General features: G+C 37.6%; 1 protein-coding gene across 1 annotated transcript in view; it reads left to right on the top strand.

Moving 5' to 3' along the window:
• LOC149252201 (ras-related protein Rab11A-like) overlaps positions 1–5,427 on the top strand; it is a 39,340-nt gene extending 33,913 nt beyond the window's left edge. The window contains exon 2 of the mRNA XM_089459654.1: positions 4,635–5,427. Within this exon, the coding sequence (XP_089315780.1) occupies positions 4,635–5,082 (448 nt within the window). The 3' untranslated portion in view covers positions 5,083–5,427. The remainder of the gene's footprint in view (positions 1–4,634) is intronic.
• Positions 5,428–14,924: the final 9,497 nt, after the last annotated feature.

Genomic DNA, 14,924 nt, shown 5'->3' with positions numbered 1-14,924 from the left:
CCTCTGCCACAGAAGATTTTCATAAGGATTTGGGCCACAGAATACTTCAATCTAATTAGGGATTAGCCTCAGACAGATACATCCAACATCAGGGGTGCTTCGCTGCCTCAAGAAACTTGATTTGGTCATGAATTACTCTCAGAAAATGCTGACCAACTCAGGATTCCTTTGCTCTGTTCTAGATGATTAACTTTAGAAGAATTTCGTCCAATCTTCAGGATGCCACAGATCTCCCACAAAGGTACTTTGCTGCTTCTTGGATAGGAAATTCCTTGTTGCCAGAACAATATAGAAAAAAGATAAAAAGGGAAGTGACTAGGTAGGGTGGGATCACCTCCACTGAAACTAGCCCAAGAAGAAAATGGGGTCATAAAATCCTCAGAGCCTCAGGCTCAAAGAGAAACAGCGGTAAATGATCCAATCCAATGATGATCCAAATGAATTTAATCCTCTTGTATTTATAGATTTCCTTGAGGTGATTTTCTCGTTAATTAATTGAGTGAAATTCACATCAAACCCCAACTTTGGGCTTTTTTGTCCCAGCTACCCCAAACTTGCCCAAACATTGGGTATTTTGGGGTTTTCTCCTTTATCGAGGACTATAACCTGCGGGGATTGATAGGCTGCTTCGTCCGTTGGGCCAATTAATCCCTTGGGGACATTACAGAATGAAACTCAAATAAACCATACAATTGCTAGGCAGTCACATACTATAGAAGATTGGAGGAAAAAATTTTGGCGATAATACATAAATACTGAGTTTCAGTATTTCTTTTTGACGATGCATTTGAAAAAGAGAACTCCTGTAGAAAATGAAAAGACTCAATATACAATAATATATTAGATAGATTAAAAAATATCTATCTGCAAATCCATCTCTGTATAGACTCACGACAATACTCATGCTAAACAGAGATGCATGTCAGCTTACTTTAAAGCTGTTACATCTCCACCTGTATCCAGAATGTTGTATTTTTAGTGTTTAATTCTTTTTAGTTCTTTTAAAATCAAATATATATGATATTCTTCATTGCCATTACATTTATAAAGATATTCCCCATCACACAGCATTTGAATCTGACAGTTGGTGCCACAGTAGGCTGCTGAACTGTGTGAGCTATACATGACGTTCATCTGGGGCATTATGGCCTTTTTTTAAATGACCCTTTTCTGGAGAATCTGCATGAGTTATGCATCTGGCAGGCTGGATATGTGTCCTGATTGGATCATCTGGCATTTCCAAACAGGAAATGGATCTGGGCTGGATCCTTCCCTATCTGCATCCAATCCAAGAAAATAATCAGTGACCAATTCCTCAAAGCAGAGGGTAAATTGTGGGTTATGGAGCACAGACAATCATGCGGCATTTTAGGAATAGCAGTGGATGCTTGTTTACATTTACCAATTTCCAATTCCATTTACAATGCATGTTTCATGCGTGGAGGACCAGGAAGGAGGAGATCCCTGTGAGAGTGTGGTTGTGGTCACAGCTTGCATACTATTTTTTACTATTTCACATCTGGCTGTACCAATGATTCTAGGATGTATAAACAATTCAAAAATTTGGAATGATGTTTGATCATTCGATGATCCACTTCAGGCTTTACACTGCTGAACAGTTTGACTATAAAATTCTCTTTATTAGTGTTCAAGTGTCTTCTAAAAGGGCTTTGGAATATTCCTTCTCCCCTTCTAAAAGTGGAGTATATTTCTTTAGATGTTTGTGTGCCTTTCTTTAATTCTGTAATGCGATCCCTCTTCTACAATCTTTTAGGTGTGAAATCGATTTTTCGTTCTTTCCATTTTATAATCAGTTGACACCACACACTTGTTTTAAATCTACAAACATGATCACTTGTCCTGAGAATGTATCGTTGTTAAACTATATTGCACTCATCAATTGTCAATGCAATTTCCTGGATGTGCTTTTTGAGAGCCATGCTATATGTTGGATATGCTCTTTAATTTCCAATCTTTTAAGTGTCTGTGTTCCATTTCTGTTTCCGTGTCCTTCATTCTGTAATATGATCCCTCTGTTACAATCTTTGAGGTGTGAAATTGATTTTTCTTTCTTTCCATTTTATAATCAGTTGACACCACACACTTGTTTTAAATCTACAAACATGATCACTTGTCCTGAGGATGTCTTCTTGTTACACTATATTGTCCTCATCAATGGTCAATGCAATTTCCTGGATGTACCTTTTGAGAGCCATGATATATGTTGGATATAGTCTTTTTAATTTCCTATCTTTTTAAGTGCCTGTTTCTGTGTCTTTTATTCTGTAGTATGATCCCTCTTCTACAATCTGAGGTATATAATTGATTTTTCCTTCTTTCTGTTTTACAATCAGTTGAAACCACACTCTTGTTTTAAATCTACAAACATAATCACTTGTCCTGAGGATGTCTTCTTGTTACACTATATTGCCCTCATCAATAGTCAATGCAATTTCTTGGATGCATTTTTTGAGAACCATGATATGTGTTGGATATGTTCTTTTTAATTTCCTATCTTTGAAGTGTCTGTTTGTGTTCCATTTTATCTTTATGTTGTTGCTCTGGTGCAACTTCTGTGACTTGTTTCAGTCCCACATATAACACGAAACAGGATTGCCTGAAGGCATTAAATGCCTGAGTTGCCTAGGATAAACCAAGAGGAAGTAACCCACTCGTCAATGCAGACAAGAAAATGGATTTTATGGAGTTGTTAACAATGATGTTTAAATTTTATAATAGTAGTTGTCACTTGTACTCATTCAGAGTAGGCGGCTGACCTCTTTTAACGAGGCTAGTTGATACCAAATAATACAACAAGGCTCAGATAAAAAACAGAGTTCTCTGGGCAAGTGGTCTTCAGATGAGACTTTCAATTGGGTGGTTGTTGCAACTGCTTTCAGCATCTAACTGAAGGCTAATTACATCTTTTATCAAGCTTGCTAGGTTTTGTGGGTGGGGCTACTGGGAGTCCATTTTCGGAATCAGGGTTCGAGAATCATATATTATATACTTTTGTATAAATTTTAAAAAATATATGTATGTATGTTAACAAAAAAATATTGAAAACTGGGATTAAATTTCAAAAGAATATCAGTGATCATTGATCAAATGTCATCAGGATCTGAGCTTTAATGTTGAGATGAAATTGTTAAACCTTCACATAGTTTGAAAATTTACAATACATATTCAAAATTATCTACAGGGCTATACTTCTAGTCATTGCAAATTTCAGTGTCATTTTCATTATCTGCAAATGCATCCTTGTTGCAAAATATAATGTTCGTACTTCTGCATTCCCTGCTTTCTGCTGAATGCAAAAGCATTTGAAATGTCTGTTTTTTGTCTGGGAAGGGGTTGCTTAGACCCTAGGTGTACTTCTGCATTCCCTGCTTTCTGCTGAATGCAAAAGCATTTGAAATGTCTGTTTTTTGTCTGGGAAGGGGTTGCTTAGACCCTAGGTGTGTTATCGTCTGTTTTAAAGTCTTTTGAAATGTATTTTTTCCGGGGATGGGAGAGGATGCCCCTTGAAAACCCTTGGGGTCCGAGAGGATGTGAATTTGATCCTGCTTCAGCCTGAACACTGTCCATGAACCTGGTTTGTAGATGACATTACTAGCTGACAGCTGTGAGAGTTGATCCAGGTACAGGAGGCACATCTCCATTTTGGGGATGTGTTCCCCACTGCATGTTGTACAAACCCTATGACATATTGTTCAATACTTTGTGCTACATCTGTGTCATACTCTGGCGCACTTTGAATGCAACGGGAAATTAAACTTGTATTGTTCAATGCATCAGTAATTTTGAGATCCGTTAATCCTAAATTTGTCAAGAGAAGCCTCTTCTAGATGTTTGAGATCTCTGGACAAAATAAAAAAAATCAGTAGGTTAGTTTTAGATTTTTTCCTACCTAATGTTTAAATATGGTGCATGTTGTAGATGCTAGCAAAGTGTGTGATTATTTTAGCAAATTTTGATAGATAAGTTCTATTATTTAAAAAAACTGTGTTGATGTCTACAATAATTTTGAGAATTTTATGTAAAGTTAATCTGCTTCCTAGAATGTCACAGATGTTGATTTGTGATCACTTGTTGGTCTCTCTAGAGTTTGATGCTTTCTAGCATCATATTGGTTTTGTTAAATATATTGATTGACCTGTCAAAAGATTTCATCCGCATGCTTACTTCTTTCCTCTGTTGTTATCTGTGTGAGATAATCTAACTTTTTGTGGGATAGTGCCAGATGGCTACATGCTCAAATGTCTGGCACTGCCACTCTCCTTGGCACATAGTACGTAGCTGACATTGGCTTTAGAGTTAGAATTCTAGTGGCTTTAATGAGTTTTTCTCCTTGCAAACATGTCTAGTCCATAATAAAGCCACTCAACTTTAAATTTCTGCTTACTTCACATATTGAATACCCTTTATTGTTAGGGACAGCTATAAGGATTTAGATTGTTATGAATTCATTACCTAGATCATGAGTTACTAATTTATGTTATACTTAACATCTGAAACTATGAGAAAGGCCGCGAGGCTCTTCTAGCAAGTTGAGAGCTGTAGTTAAAGCGTTTTCTGATTTGTGACGTCTTTTTCTTTTCTAATTGTTACACATTTAATTTGGATGCAAACAGATACAGAGCAGTGACAAGTGCTTACTACAGAGGTGCTGTTGGGGCCATGTTGGTGTACGATATAACTAAGCGTCAAACATTTGATCATGTGCCTCGATGGCTTGAAGAATTGAGAAACCATGCTGACAACAACATTGTTATTATGCTGGTAGGCAACAAATGTGATCTCGATAACCTACGTGCAGTGCCTACAGAGGATGCAAAAGAATTTGCACAAAAGGAAGGCTTATTTTTCTTAGAAACATCAGCCTTGGAAGCAACAAATGTGGAGACTGCATTTTTAACTGTTTTGACAGAGATTTTCAAGATAGTCACCAAAAAGTCTCTTATTGCAAGTCAGGATCAAGGCAATGGAAATCACACCTCATTATCAGGCACTTCGATTGTTGTTTCAGGGCAAGAGCAGGATTCTACGACAAAAAAGAAGAGCTGTTGTACATCTGCGTAATTTGTACAATTATTACGAATTTCTCTTTTTACCAGTTTCAATCTTCGCATCATTTTTTTTCCTACCTTCACAACAGCATCGATTGTTGTTCTCTATTTTCCAGTTAGCTTAGAGAGAAAACAATTAGATATATCTTTGTCCTGGTTACATCTATTGTTTCAAGTTTGATGTGTGTTAATTTTAAAATTTTGGAACAGAATATAAATTTCGTTCCTGTAATTTGGAATTTTAATCTCCATAGACAATGTGGCTATGGAGAATTTGTGTAGCTGCAGATTGGACTTGAAACTTGTTATCTTTTCCTAAATTATAGAGAAAAGAAGCAAACATTAGTATTCATTTTTATTCCATCCTATTTTAGATCTGTTGACCTGCATTCCCCCTCTTTTGGTGAAGAAACTGAGTCTTATATTACAAGCTTACAAAATATCACATGCCAAAATATATGTTTGATATCTTTTCTGCCACGCTTAATGAGAAGACTATCCACGAGGCTTGTCCTGTTTTTATCTGTCGAGAATATATGTTCTGCGTGTTTATTATTCAATTAAAGATGCTTGCCATAACTGGAGCCATGCATATAAAATAAATATTAAACAGAAATGTAAACTACATATTCGGCCAGCCATTTTTTCAAGTATTGGCAAGTTATAAGTACACCATTACATGGTAGAAACTTTTGTACTACTGAATTCTGCGAGGACAGAAATTGGTGAGTATTGCTTGGAGGGAATGCTAAGCGCTGTTTGGGATGTTGCCACTCATACAGTTTGGTAGTTAATATTTTCCAGGTACTAAAAAACTATAGACAATGGAGTTTCTAGGATTGTTTGTCCTTGCTGAAAATATCATATGCTAGAAACTAAAAGAATATCAGTCTTTGCCCTGTATGAAATTTTTGTATGTCCTATGCCAAAGGTTTTAACAATGATCATTTTTAAATAACTAGATCTCTGGGCATGTGCATTTGTCTAATGGCAAAGTGGTTGAAAGCCATTTGATGCATGCCATAGGATTTATGGTGGTTGGAGGGCAAAAGTCTGAACTAGGCTCATCAACGTTAGAATTGCATGCTTGGCTATGCTGTTCTACTACTGCATTAATAGGTGCCATATTAGATACTATTATAGTTACATCAGTGACTACCCTACTATATAGTATTATGTCTACAACAATCAGTGGGACAAAAGATAAAGATTCATTACCTTCAACAGAATTGTATATGGAATCTCCGTCACCTAAGCCTATCAAACTTGTAACTGTCAATATATGTAGATCAGTTGCCCAAGTGGTAAATTTTCAAAACTTAAATCGACAATTTATTAGTGAATGTAAGGTCCTAGTCTTACCACAGAAAAATGAAGGTAAGGTTATCCCTACATGGGCAGAGTGAAAGTAAGGAAAAGGTCTTACATTCATTTTGCTTATGCTCAAATCTTTTCTGCTACACTCCATGGGAATACCATCCATGAGGCTTGTCCTATTTTGTTGTTGTTGTTGTTAAGAATATAGGTTCCACACATTTATTATTTTCTACTTTCAATAACTGAAACTATGCATAATATAAAATAAATATCAAACAGAAATGCAGACTATATATTCAACCAACCATTTTTTCCAAGTATTACATGGCTGAGCCTTTTGTATTATTGAATTCTATGGGATAGAAATCAGGTTTAGAAAGCTATACTACTGGACAGGAATTGGAGAGCATCACTTGGAGGGAATGGCAAGTGTGTTTTGGGTTGTTGCTACTCTTACAGTTTGGTAGTAAATGTTTTATGGCTAGTAAAAGTCTAGATGGAGTATTTGTGATTGTTTGTCCTTATAGAAAATATAAGACGTAAAAAAATAAAAGAATATCTTAGCTTCTGTCTAATAAGAATTTTTTGTGTTGTATGCCAGATGTTTGAAGAATGATTTTTTTTTAAATAACTGGATCTTTGGGCATGTGTGGGCTAAGAATTTTTTGTGTGTTGTATGCCAAATGTTTGAAGAATGATTTTTTTTTTTTAAGTAACTGGATCTTTGGGCATGTGTGGGCTAATGCCAAATGTTTGAAGAATGATTTTTTCTTAAATAACTGGATCTTTGGGCATGTGTGGGCTAATGGCAAGGTGGTTAAAGCAGTTGGATGTATATTGTGAGATGTGAGTTGACCAAGACTTTTTGAGATCTGTTTTGACCAATGTTGACCAAGTTTCTAAGTTCTGTTTATAACCTGCATTAGATGAATTGCTCTGTGATCTGTTTGACTTGTGGTTGACTGAGTTTGACTTCACATGCGTGGGCCACATTATTTGATTGTTTGACTGAGTATTTCTGGACAGTTTGACCGAGTTTATTTTCTACAGCAGAAGGCCAAATTTTGGCCCATTTGACAAAGTTTGACCAATGTTGTATGTTGGTCTGGGTTGACCAAGTTTGACTTGTAAATATCAGATTGTACTTTTGCCGAACTAAACAATTTCTCATAGAAGATATTGTTGGGTTTTCTCCTGAGTTTGGATTTCCCAAGACAAAATTTTGGTGTCTACTGTGCATGGCTATTCTACTTCGATCTTTATTGTTTCCGTTGCATTTACAATTCAATTTTCTGAATGTAATTGCTTAACGATGTTCTGGGGTGTGCTAAAGTAATATCATATATCATTGGAAGTAATTATCAGTTGTAGAAAAATTGTGCTTGTTTAATTAGCACTAGAAAATCATTTCTCACACTTTATTCATGTAAGGGATAACCTTACCTTCACTTTCCTATGGTAAAAGTAGGGCCTAACTTTCATTGATAAATTGCCAACTCAAGTTCACTTGAAAATTTACCACTTGGGCACTTAAATTACATTTGCACCACTAGGATTGATAACCATAGGTGATGAAAATTCCATATGCTATTCATGGTTAAAGCTTTGTGAGGATAAGATTATCCCTTACTAAGGACAATTTGAGCCTTACCTAAGAAAGACACACACACATGTATAATATACATTATGAAATATATTTTCTTGTCTAAGAAGATAAATTTTATATTATCAAGCTGTAATGAGTTACATTATATAAAATCTGAGGGTTTTTGACTGTTAATTGTCCATATCATATTTGGAAGTCCTTTAACATGTATTGTAATATTAGCTTAGTTCAAAGCCATTTGTAATACAAAACTTAATTGTGATAGACCATGCAAAATATTTACATAATTTTTAAAAACTACACTAATGACAAGAGGGCATAATCTTATGGATGAATTATTGCTCTACTTGGTTTGTTATCTTATGGATGAATTATTGCTCTACTTGGTTTGTTGATCCTCTTTTGTTCGTTTGTAGGGATCCTCTTAATTAATGACTAGATTGGGGATATTACTTTCCAATTGTTTGCTCAATTCTCTAATATCGTAATCCAAGTTTAAAACTTTCTCATAATTTTGAAAGACCACTCTTTTGATGATCAAAATAACCACTCCATTGTATCCATTCTTTGAGCCAATAGCCCCAGACTGCGTTACAATTCTTGCATGCACTTTTGTGAATGTTGTTCTAAACAACCCCTTGGCATACAAAAGCTTAATGGACTAATTGTTTAAGTTGCATTGCCTGAATAAAATTGATTCCACTCTCGCTTAAAGCTCCCTAGACAACCCTTCACCTCACCTTCTCCCCTTACCATTCATCTATACCATACTTCCATTTTTTGTGATGAAAATTGAGATGTTTCCTATAAAGCCTCATTCTCTAATTTTAACCATGGTTTGTGGTTGGGGCCTTGCCCTTGTTGAACTCAATAAGCCTTTTTGTTTGTCCTTTTATTGCACCCCCATTCTTCCTTTTTATAGAAGGATTGGATACAATGCCCCATGTTTTTGTAGTTTGGATTTTATTTCTATAGTATTGTCTCCTTTTCTCTCTTATTTGAGAATGGAATATATAAGCTTGCATGATGTGGTATTACTATATGCTTTTAGTCATGATTCACATGTATAATAGAGTTGGGATATCCTTTGCTACCTTTATGATACATGTAGAATTTTTTGACAAGGATTGGTGGCTCCAAAGGCATCACGCCCAAGAATTGACATAAATTCCAAAGAAATCATAGGAATTATATTTTTTTCATGGGAAGTGATTCTTAGAAACATGCATCTAGGGATTGTGACACATAACACACACTTCATTTGGCTCATAATGCGGGTTCCAAGGAGTATGTATTCACCAAAATCACCCAGGGATTTAACTTGACCTTTACCTTTTGGATAACAATGTGCCGGTTAGGTGGGGCATACTATAGTGAGAATCAAACTCTAGTGGGTTTATAATTCTGTATCCTTACCAATAAATAAATGCCCCATTTGCAGGGACAATTTTTCCTTGAACTAATATTTAAAATCTATCAGGAAGATATTGCCAATGAATGACATACAAACTAAATGCAAAGTTAATAGTTCATAATTCATACAAAGATTTGTAATATTTATTTGCTTATGAATTATACCTTTTCAAAGTTTCATACTAGGTATTGCTATTGTCTCTCCGGGAACATGGCAATGATTACTTTTAAATTTCCTTAGAAGGTGACTTTGCTAAATCCATAATTGAATCCTATCTTGATTCCTCTCAATATTTCAATAATCCAAGCTAGGTTATTTATACACTCCTATGTTTTGAATGAAGATGACCAATAATTTCCATAGTTGTTTTTATGACTACCCTTTCATGTTGCATCTAAACACAACAATTATGTTTATAGAAAAAAATCATATGTAAATGAGCTATTTTACTTATAAGCTCACAATTTTATGACACATGATGATATCGCTGTGTCTTATATCCTTAGGATACTTTGTTTTCTCATTGGATAATGTGGCTTATGTTAAATAAGACTTAATTGGAGTGATTAGTTTTTTTGTGTTTTTTTTTTGTTTTTTCTTTATTAACTATAACGATTATATTAATTATTTAAGCTCGGTTGGGCCGAGGCCAAAAACAACCCTCATTACAATATTCAGAACTAATTTTAATTGTAGCTATCCTTTCCTTACATAGGTGTAGATTTACTCTAGATTACGGGATCGGAACCATGTAGATTCTTCATCATTCTTGCTGAAAGCTCCTTGTGGCAGGAGGCATGCTTGGTTTGCTTTTGCATCTGCGTCCTTATTTGAGCCACGTAGAATATGGAAAAGAAGGTAGAAGGAGAAATCTTGGAGCACGTATCTCAACGTTTGAAGTGTCTTGTTGAGCGCTGGATTGCTATAGTGGTCCTCCAAGTTTAATATCTTAATCAAAATTTCTAAGTCCCCGAATACTTGTAGTTCCTTATTGCCTTTTTCACGTGCTATCTGATAGGCTTTTAGCAGCCCAAGGATTTCTCCCTGGTTGTTGGTTCTCTGTCCAAGGCCCCAGCTGAAGCTATCTTCTCGGATTCCCTTTGAGGAGTAGATCACTCCGCCTGCTCCTGCTATCCGTGGATTGCCTTTGGAGGCACCATCAAAAAATATTGTTGTTTTACCTTGTTTCCTCCACCAATCTTGAAAATCTGAGTCCGTTTCTCACAATCTCCATAGTAGAGTTTTATTGGGGCAAGTGGTGTTCTTTATCTTGTCTCGAAAAATATATGTTCCCATCCATTTCTTTTCTTTAGGGAGAAGCGTGTTATCATTTTTAAGGGGGTGATTGGCCACAATGTCGAGGAGTAGTGCTTTTGTTTTTGCTACCACCTTCAATGGAGAATTCGAAACGCTGTTGAAGATCTTATCGTTTCTGGCAAGCCATATTTTCTAGCAGACGTATTTAGGAACTGCTTTCCAGATTCTGTTCCATGCTGTCTTTCTTTGGGTCCTGTGAGGATATCACATTCTCCAGGTGCTGAAAAGGTTAGCTATTTTGACTTGCGATGGGGCAGAGACATTGAGACCTTGGAGGATGCAGTCCCAGACTTCTTGAGCAAAAGTGTAATCCACGAACACATGCTCCATGGTTTCCTAAGCTTTGTAGCAGAGAGAACACCAATGTGGCCTATGAATGCCTCTTTTACTCAGATTGTCGCCAGTTAGCACTTTCCCATGCATTAATACCCAGGTGAAGAAGTTTATTTTGGGAAGCCCAAGAGGATCCCAAATCTGTTTCCACACTGATGCAGTGTGGCTCGAAGCTTGCTGTGCTTGAAGAGAGGCAAATCCATGCCTTACCTTGTAAATTCCAATCTTTCCCCATCCCCATTTATCCATCGAACGCATGTGAACTGGTGCCAGGCTCGTTAGTGCTTCTTCCAGGAGAGTCTTTTGACTGCGCAGTTGTTCAGGAACTTGTGGAATTTCCCAATTTCTCCATTTTCCGGAGTCGTCCCAAGTCGAAATATCTGCCAGGGTGAGGATTCCTTGCTGCATGAGGAAGTTCCTGATTTCTTTGATTGCTTCATTTTTGCTCAAAGGCGACTGTCCCATTATGCTGTCTTGCCACAACATCATGTTTTTTCCGTTGCCTGGGATGTGATACAAGTGATTTTGAAAGAACTCGAGCCCCCGACGACAGAGGTGCCATATCGACGTCCCTTTGATGCTGTTATCTATTTGAATGTTTCTTAGCGTTGAGCCTTTTAGATGTTTTTTTTTAATGACCTGACTGACAGGGTGTTTGCTGTTTGAGAAGAGGGTCCAGAGTATTTTGCCTCCAAGAGCCAGATTGGCAAGGCCTGGGTCTCTTATTTGCAGGCCTCCTTCATAGATGAGACGTTTAATTGTATCCGAATTTTCTTTGATTTCCTCTTCCTCCTCTCCACAAAAAATCCCTGATCATTTTGGAGATCTATTTTGTGATCTTCTTTGGAGCCAGCAGAAAGGAGGCCTGATAAATTGGCAGGGAGGACAAAATAGATTTTATAAAGATGAGTTTGCCAGCATTGGTGAGCCATTGCCCTCCCCAAGCTGTAATCTTGGACTTAATTTTGCTTATTACCTCTTTCCACAACAATAATTTGTTAGAGCCCAGGGTTATTGGTAACCCAAGATATTTGATTTTATCCCAAGAAGCATATCCCAAAAAGCCTAAGGAGTAGGCTATTCTTTGAATTGCTTGTTGATCCACATTCCACTCGTATATCGCACTTTTCCTTTTATTTATAAGAGCTCCTGATATGTTGCAGTATTTTTGAAGGATTCCACTGTAAAATTTGGCTATCTTGATGGAGGCTCCACCCAGAAGAAGAGAATCATCTGCGAATAATGCATGGTTGAGAGGCTCTAGCCCTTTCGTCAACCTGACTCCTGGAGCTGTCCTTGCTTTCTTTTCAGCTGTCAGTTTTCTACTTAATGAGTCTACCATCAGTATGTACAAGAAAGGGGAGAGGGGGCAGCTTTGCCTCATTCCCCTCGAGGCTTGAAAATAGTTTGCTGGCCTACCATTAACTAAAGGTGCTATCCATGGCTTTTTAGTACAAGCTTTAATCAAATTGACAAAGTTAGAGCTGAAACCAAAGGAAAGGAGGACTTTGTACAGGAAAGAAAGATTTACCCGGTCGAATGCGTTTGCCATGTCGAGCTTTATGAGCATACCTTGCTCCTGTCGAAGGTAACTGGAGTGTATGACTTCTTGCACCTGTATTACATTGTCTAGTATGTGTCTCCCTTTGACAAAGCCTCCTTGGGTGGGAGAAATGAGTTTTCCAAGCAATGGCTTGATTCTATTTGCGAGTAATTTTGTTAGTATTTTGTATGATGCATTGCAGAGCAAGATTGGCCTAAACCTGTTAAAAGTGCCCTAATTCACTTCTTTTGGTATTAATGCAAGGAAGGTAGAGTTAGTACTGCCTCCCACTTTGGTTTTTTGATGAAAAGCTTTAGTCATCCTCAGAAGATTAGTTTTTATTATTTTCCAAAAGATTCTATAAAAATGAATAAGCCATTAGGTCCTGGTGCCTTGTTTGGTTCCATGGACCATATTACTTTACAAATTTCTTCCTCGGAGAACGGTTTCGTAAGACTAGTGTTGTCCTCCTTGCTTACCAAAGATGGAATGTGGGAGAGAAATTTCGAGATGACTTCTTCACTCCCATTCCCATCCTCTTTATACAGATTCTGGAAATGATCTTCTGCTGCCTTTTTTAGCTGTTCTTGACCTTTGAGCACAATCCCATCTGAGCAAGTGATTTCAGAGATATGATTTCGAGATAGCCGGGCTCTATATTGCCTATGGAAGAAAGAGGTATTTCGGTCTCTAGCTTTAAGCCACAGGCTACGAGACTTAAGCCTCCAAGTCTCTTCTTCATGGCAGAAAGCGCGAAATGATTTGATTTGGGCAGCTTGTTCTTTTTCTAAATCTGAAGCAGAGATCTCCTTACTTTCCAAATCCATTTGCAGATCTGATAAAAACTGAACTGTCTCCTTTTTGTTGCTAGTAGGAGAATTTGAGGGTTCTTTAATCCATTTTTTCATAGCTCTCTTGGTTATTTTTAGTTTCTGCTCCCACACGAAGTTGGGAGATCCTGTCACAGGTATGGACCATGCCTCCAGAACAATTTCCATGAACCCTTCTTTCCCTGACCAAAGCGGGTTGAATCTAAAGGGGATAGGGCCCAAATTTTCTTCCTCTTCCAGCTGTAAGAGAATAGGTTTGTGATCTGAGGCCAACTTTGGGAGAATTTTCGAGGAGATCAGTGTTTTTCTTAGCAACAAAGATCTTTGCACTAGGAAATGATCTAGGCGAGCAGAGATGTGTTCTGCCCCAGCTCTATTGTTTGTCCAGGTGTAAAGACCTTTCTTTGGTTTGAAGTCAAGAAGATCCCAATGAAGTATTAGCTCCTCTACTAATGGAAGCATTTGGTCCCTGCCATTGTTGCCACCTCTCTTTTCTTTTGACGAGGTTGAGATCTCTAGCCACTATTATATTCTGAGGGGAGTAAATGTCTAAGAAATCAGACAAGGTCTGCCAGCATTCTTTCTTCTCTGTAAGGTGGACTGGAACATAAAGGTTGAAGAGAGAGATGGAGAGCTTACTAGAGAGGTGTCGAAGTTCGGTGAATATCCAATGTTGGGTCTCAAAGGAGCTTTCTAGTTGATACTTTTCCTCCGACCACAATGTTTCTAGGCCACCAGAGGAACCTCTTGCACTAATGGCCTTTCTTGCATTTTTTCCCCATTTTAATTTGCTGATCTCAAGAAGGGTTTCCCCTTCAATCTTAGTCTCTTGGAGCATGAGGATCTTGGGAGTTTCTATTTTCAGAAGATCTTTGACTGCTTCAGCTTTCGAAGGGTTCCCCAAGCCTTTGCAATTTCAAGAGACTAGTTTCAAGAGACTAGTTTCATTATTTAATGGGATTGGAGTGAGTTGATCGCCCCTTAGAGGGCCTTGTTCTGGTGTTTCTCTCGATAGACATTTCAATGGTGGATTGGCTGCCTTGCATTTTTTGCCTCTCCGCCTCTTCTTCCCTGGCTTCCTTATGAGATTTCCTTCCAACTCTTTTAGAGGGTCTCTCGAATGTCTCGTCTTCCGATGACCTAGAGGTTTCCGGGGGTTTTTTCCTTGTCATTTATGCATATGTAGGTGAGGAGGAGGTTCCTGTTGGGGAGTCAAGTTGGGTTACTTCTATGTTCTTCTTTTCTGCTTCGAGTGAAGGAATTTGGCGTTCAATCTCCTCTATCTCTGTTTCTGGAATTTTGATTGAAGTGCCGAGGGTTTCGAATGGGTTTATTGAGGCTGTTGTCTTTGGCTATTATCCTCTTCCTTCTGTTTAAACCATTCCTGTAGAGGGAGTTCCAGACTCCATCGGTACCTCTTTCCCTTTATTCCTGTTACTCACCTTGGCCTGGACTGCTTTCTGCACTTGGATCCATTTTTCTCCTTTCAACTTCT

This window comes from Pinus tabuliformis, chromosome 7 (genome assembly GCF_031772625.1).
Source record: "Pinus tabuliformis cultivar Carrire ecotype Pingquan chromosome 7, CPIR1, whole genome shotgun sequence".
NCBI classification, from domain to species: Eukaryota; Viridiplantae; Streptophyta; class Pinopsida; order Pinales; family Pinaceae; genus Pinus; species Pinus tabuliformis.
This window is presented reverse-complemented; position numbering and strand designations above follow the sequence as displayed.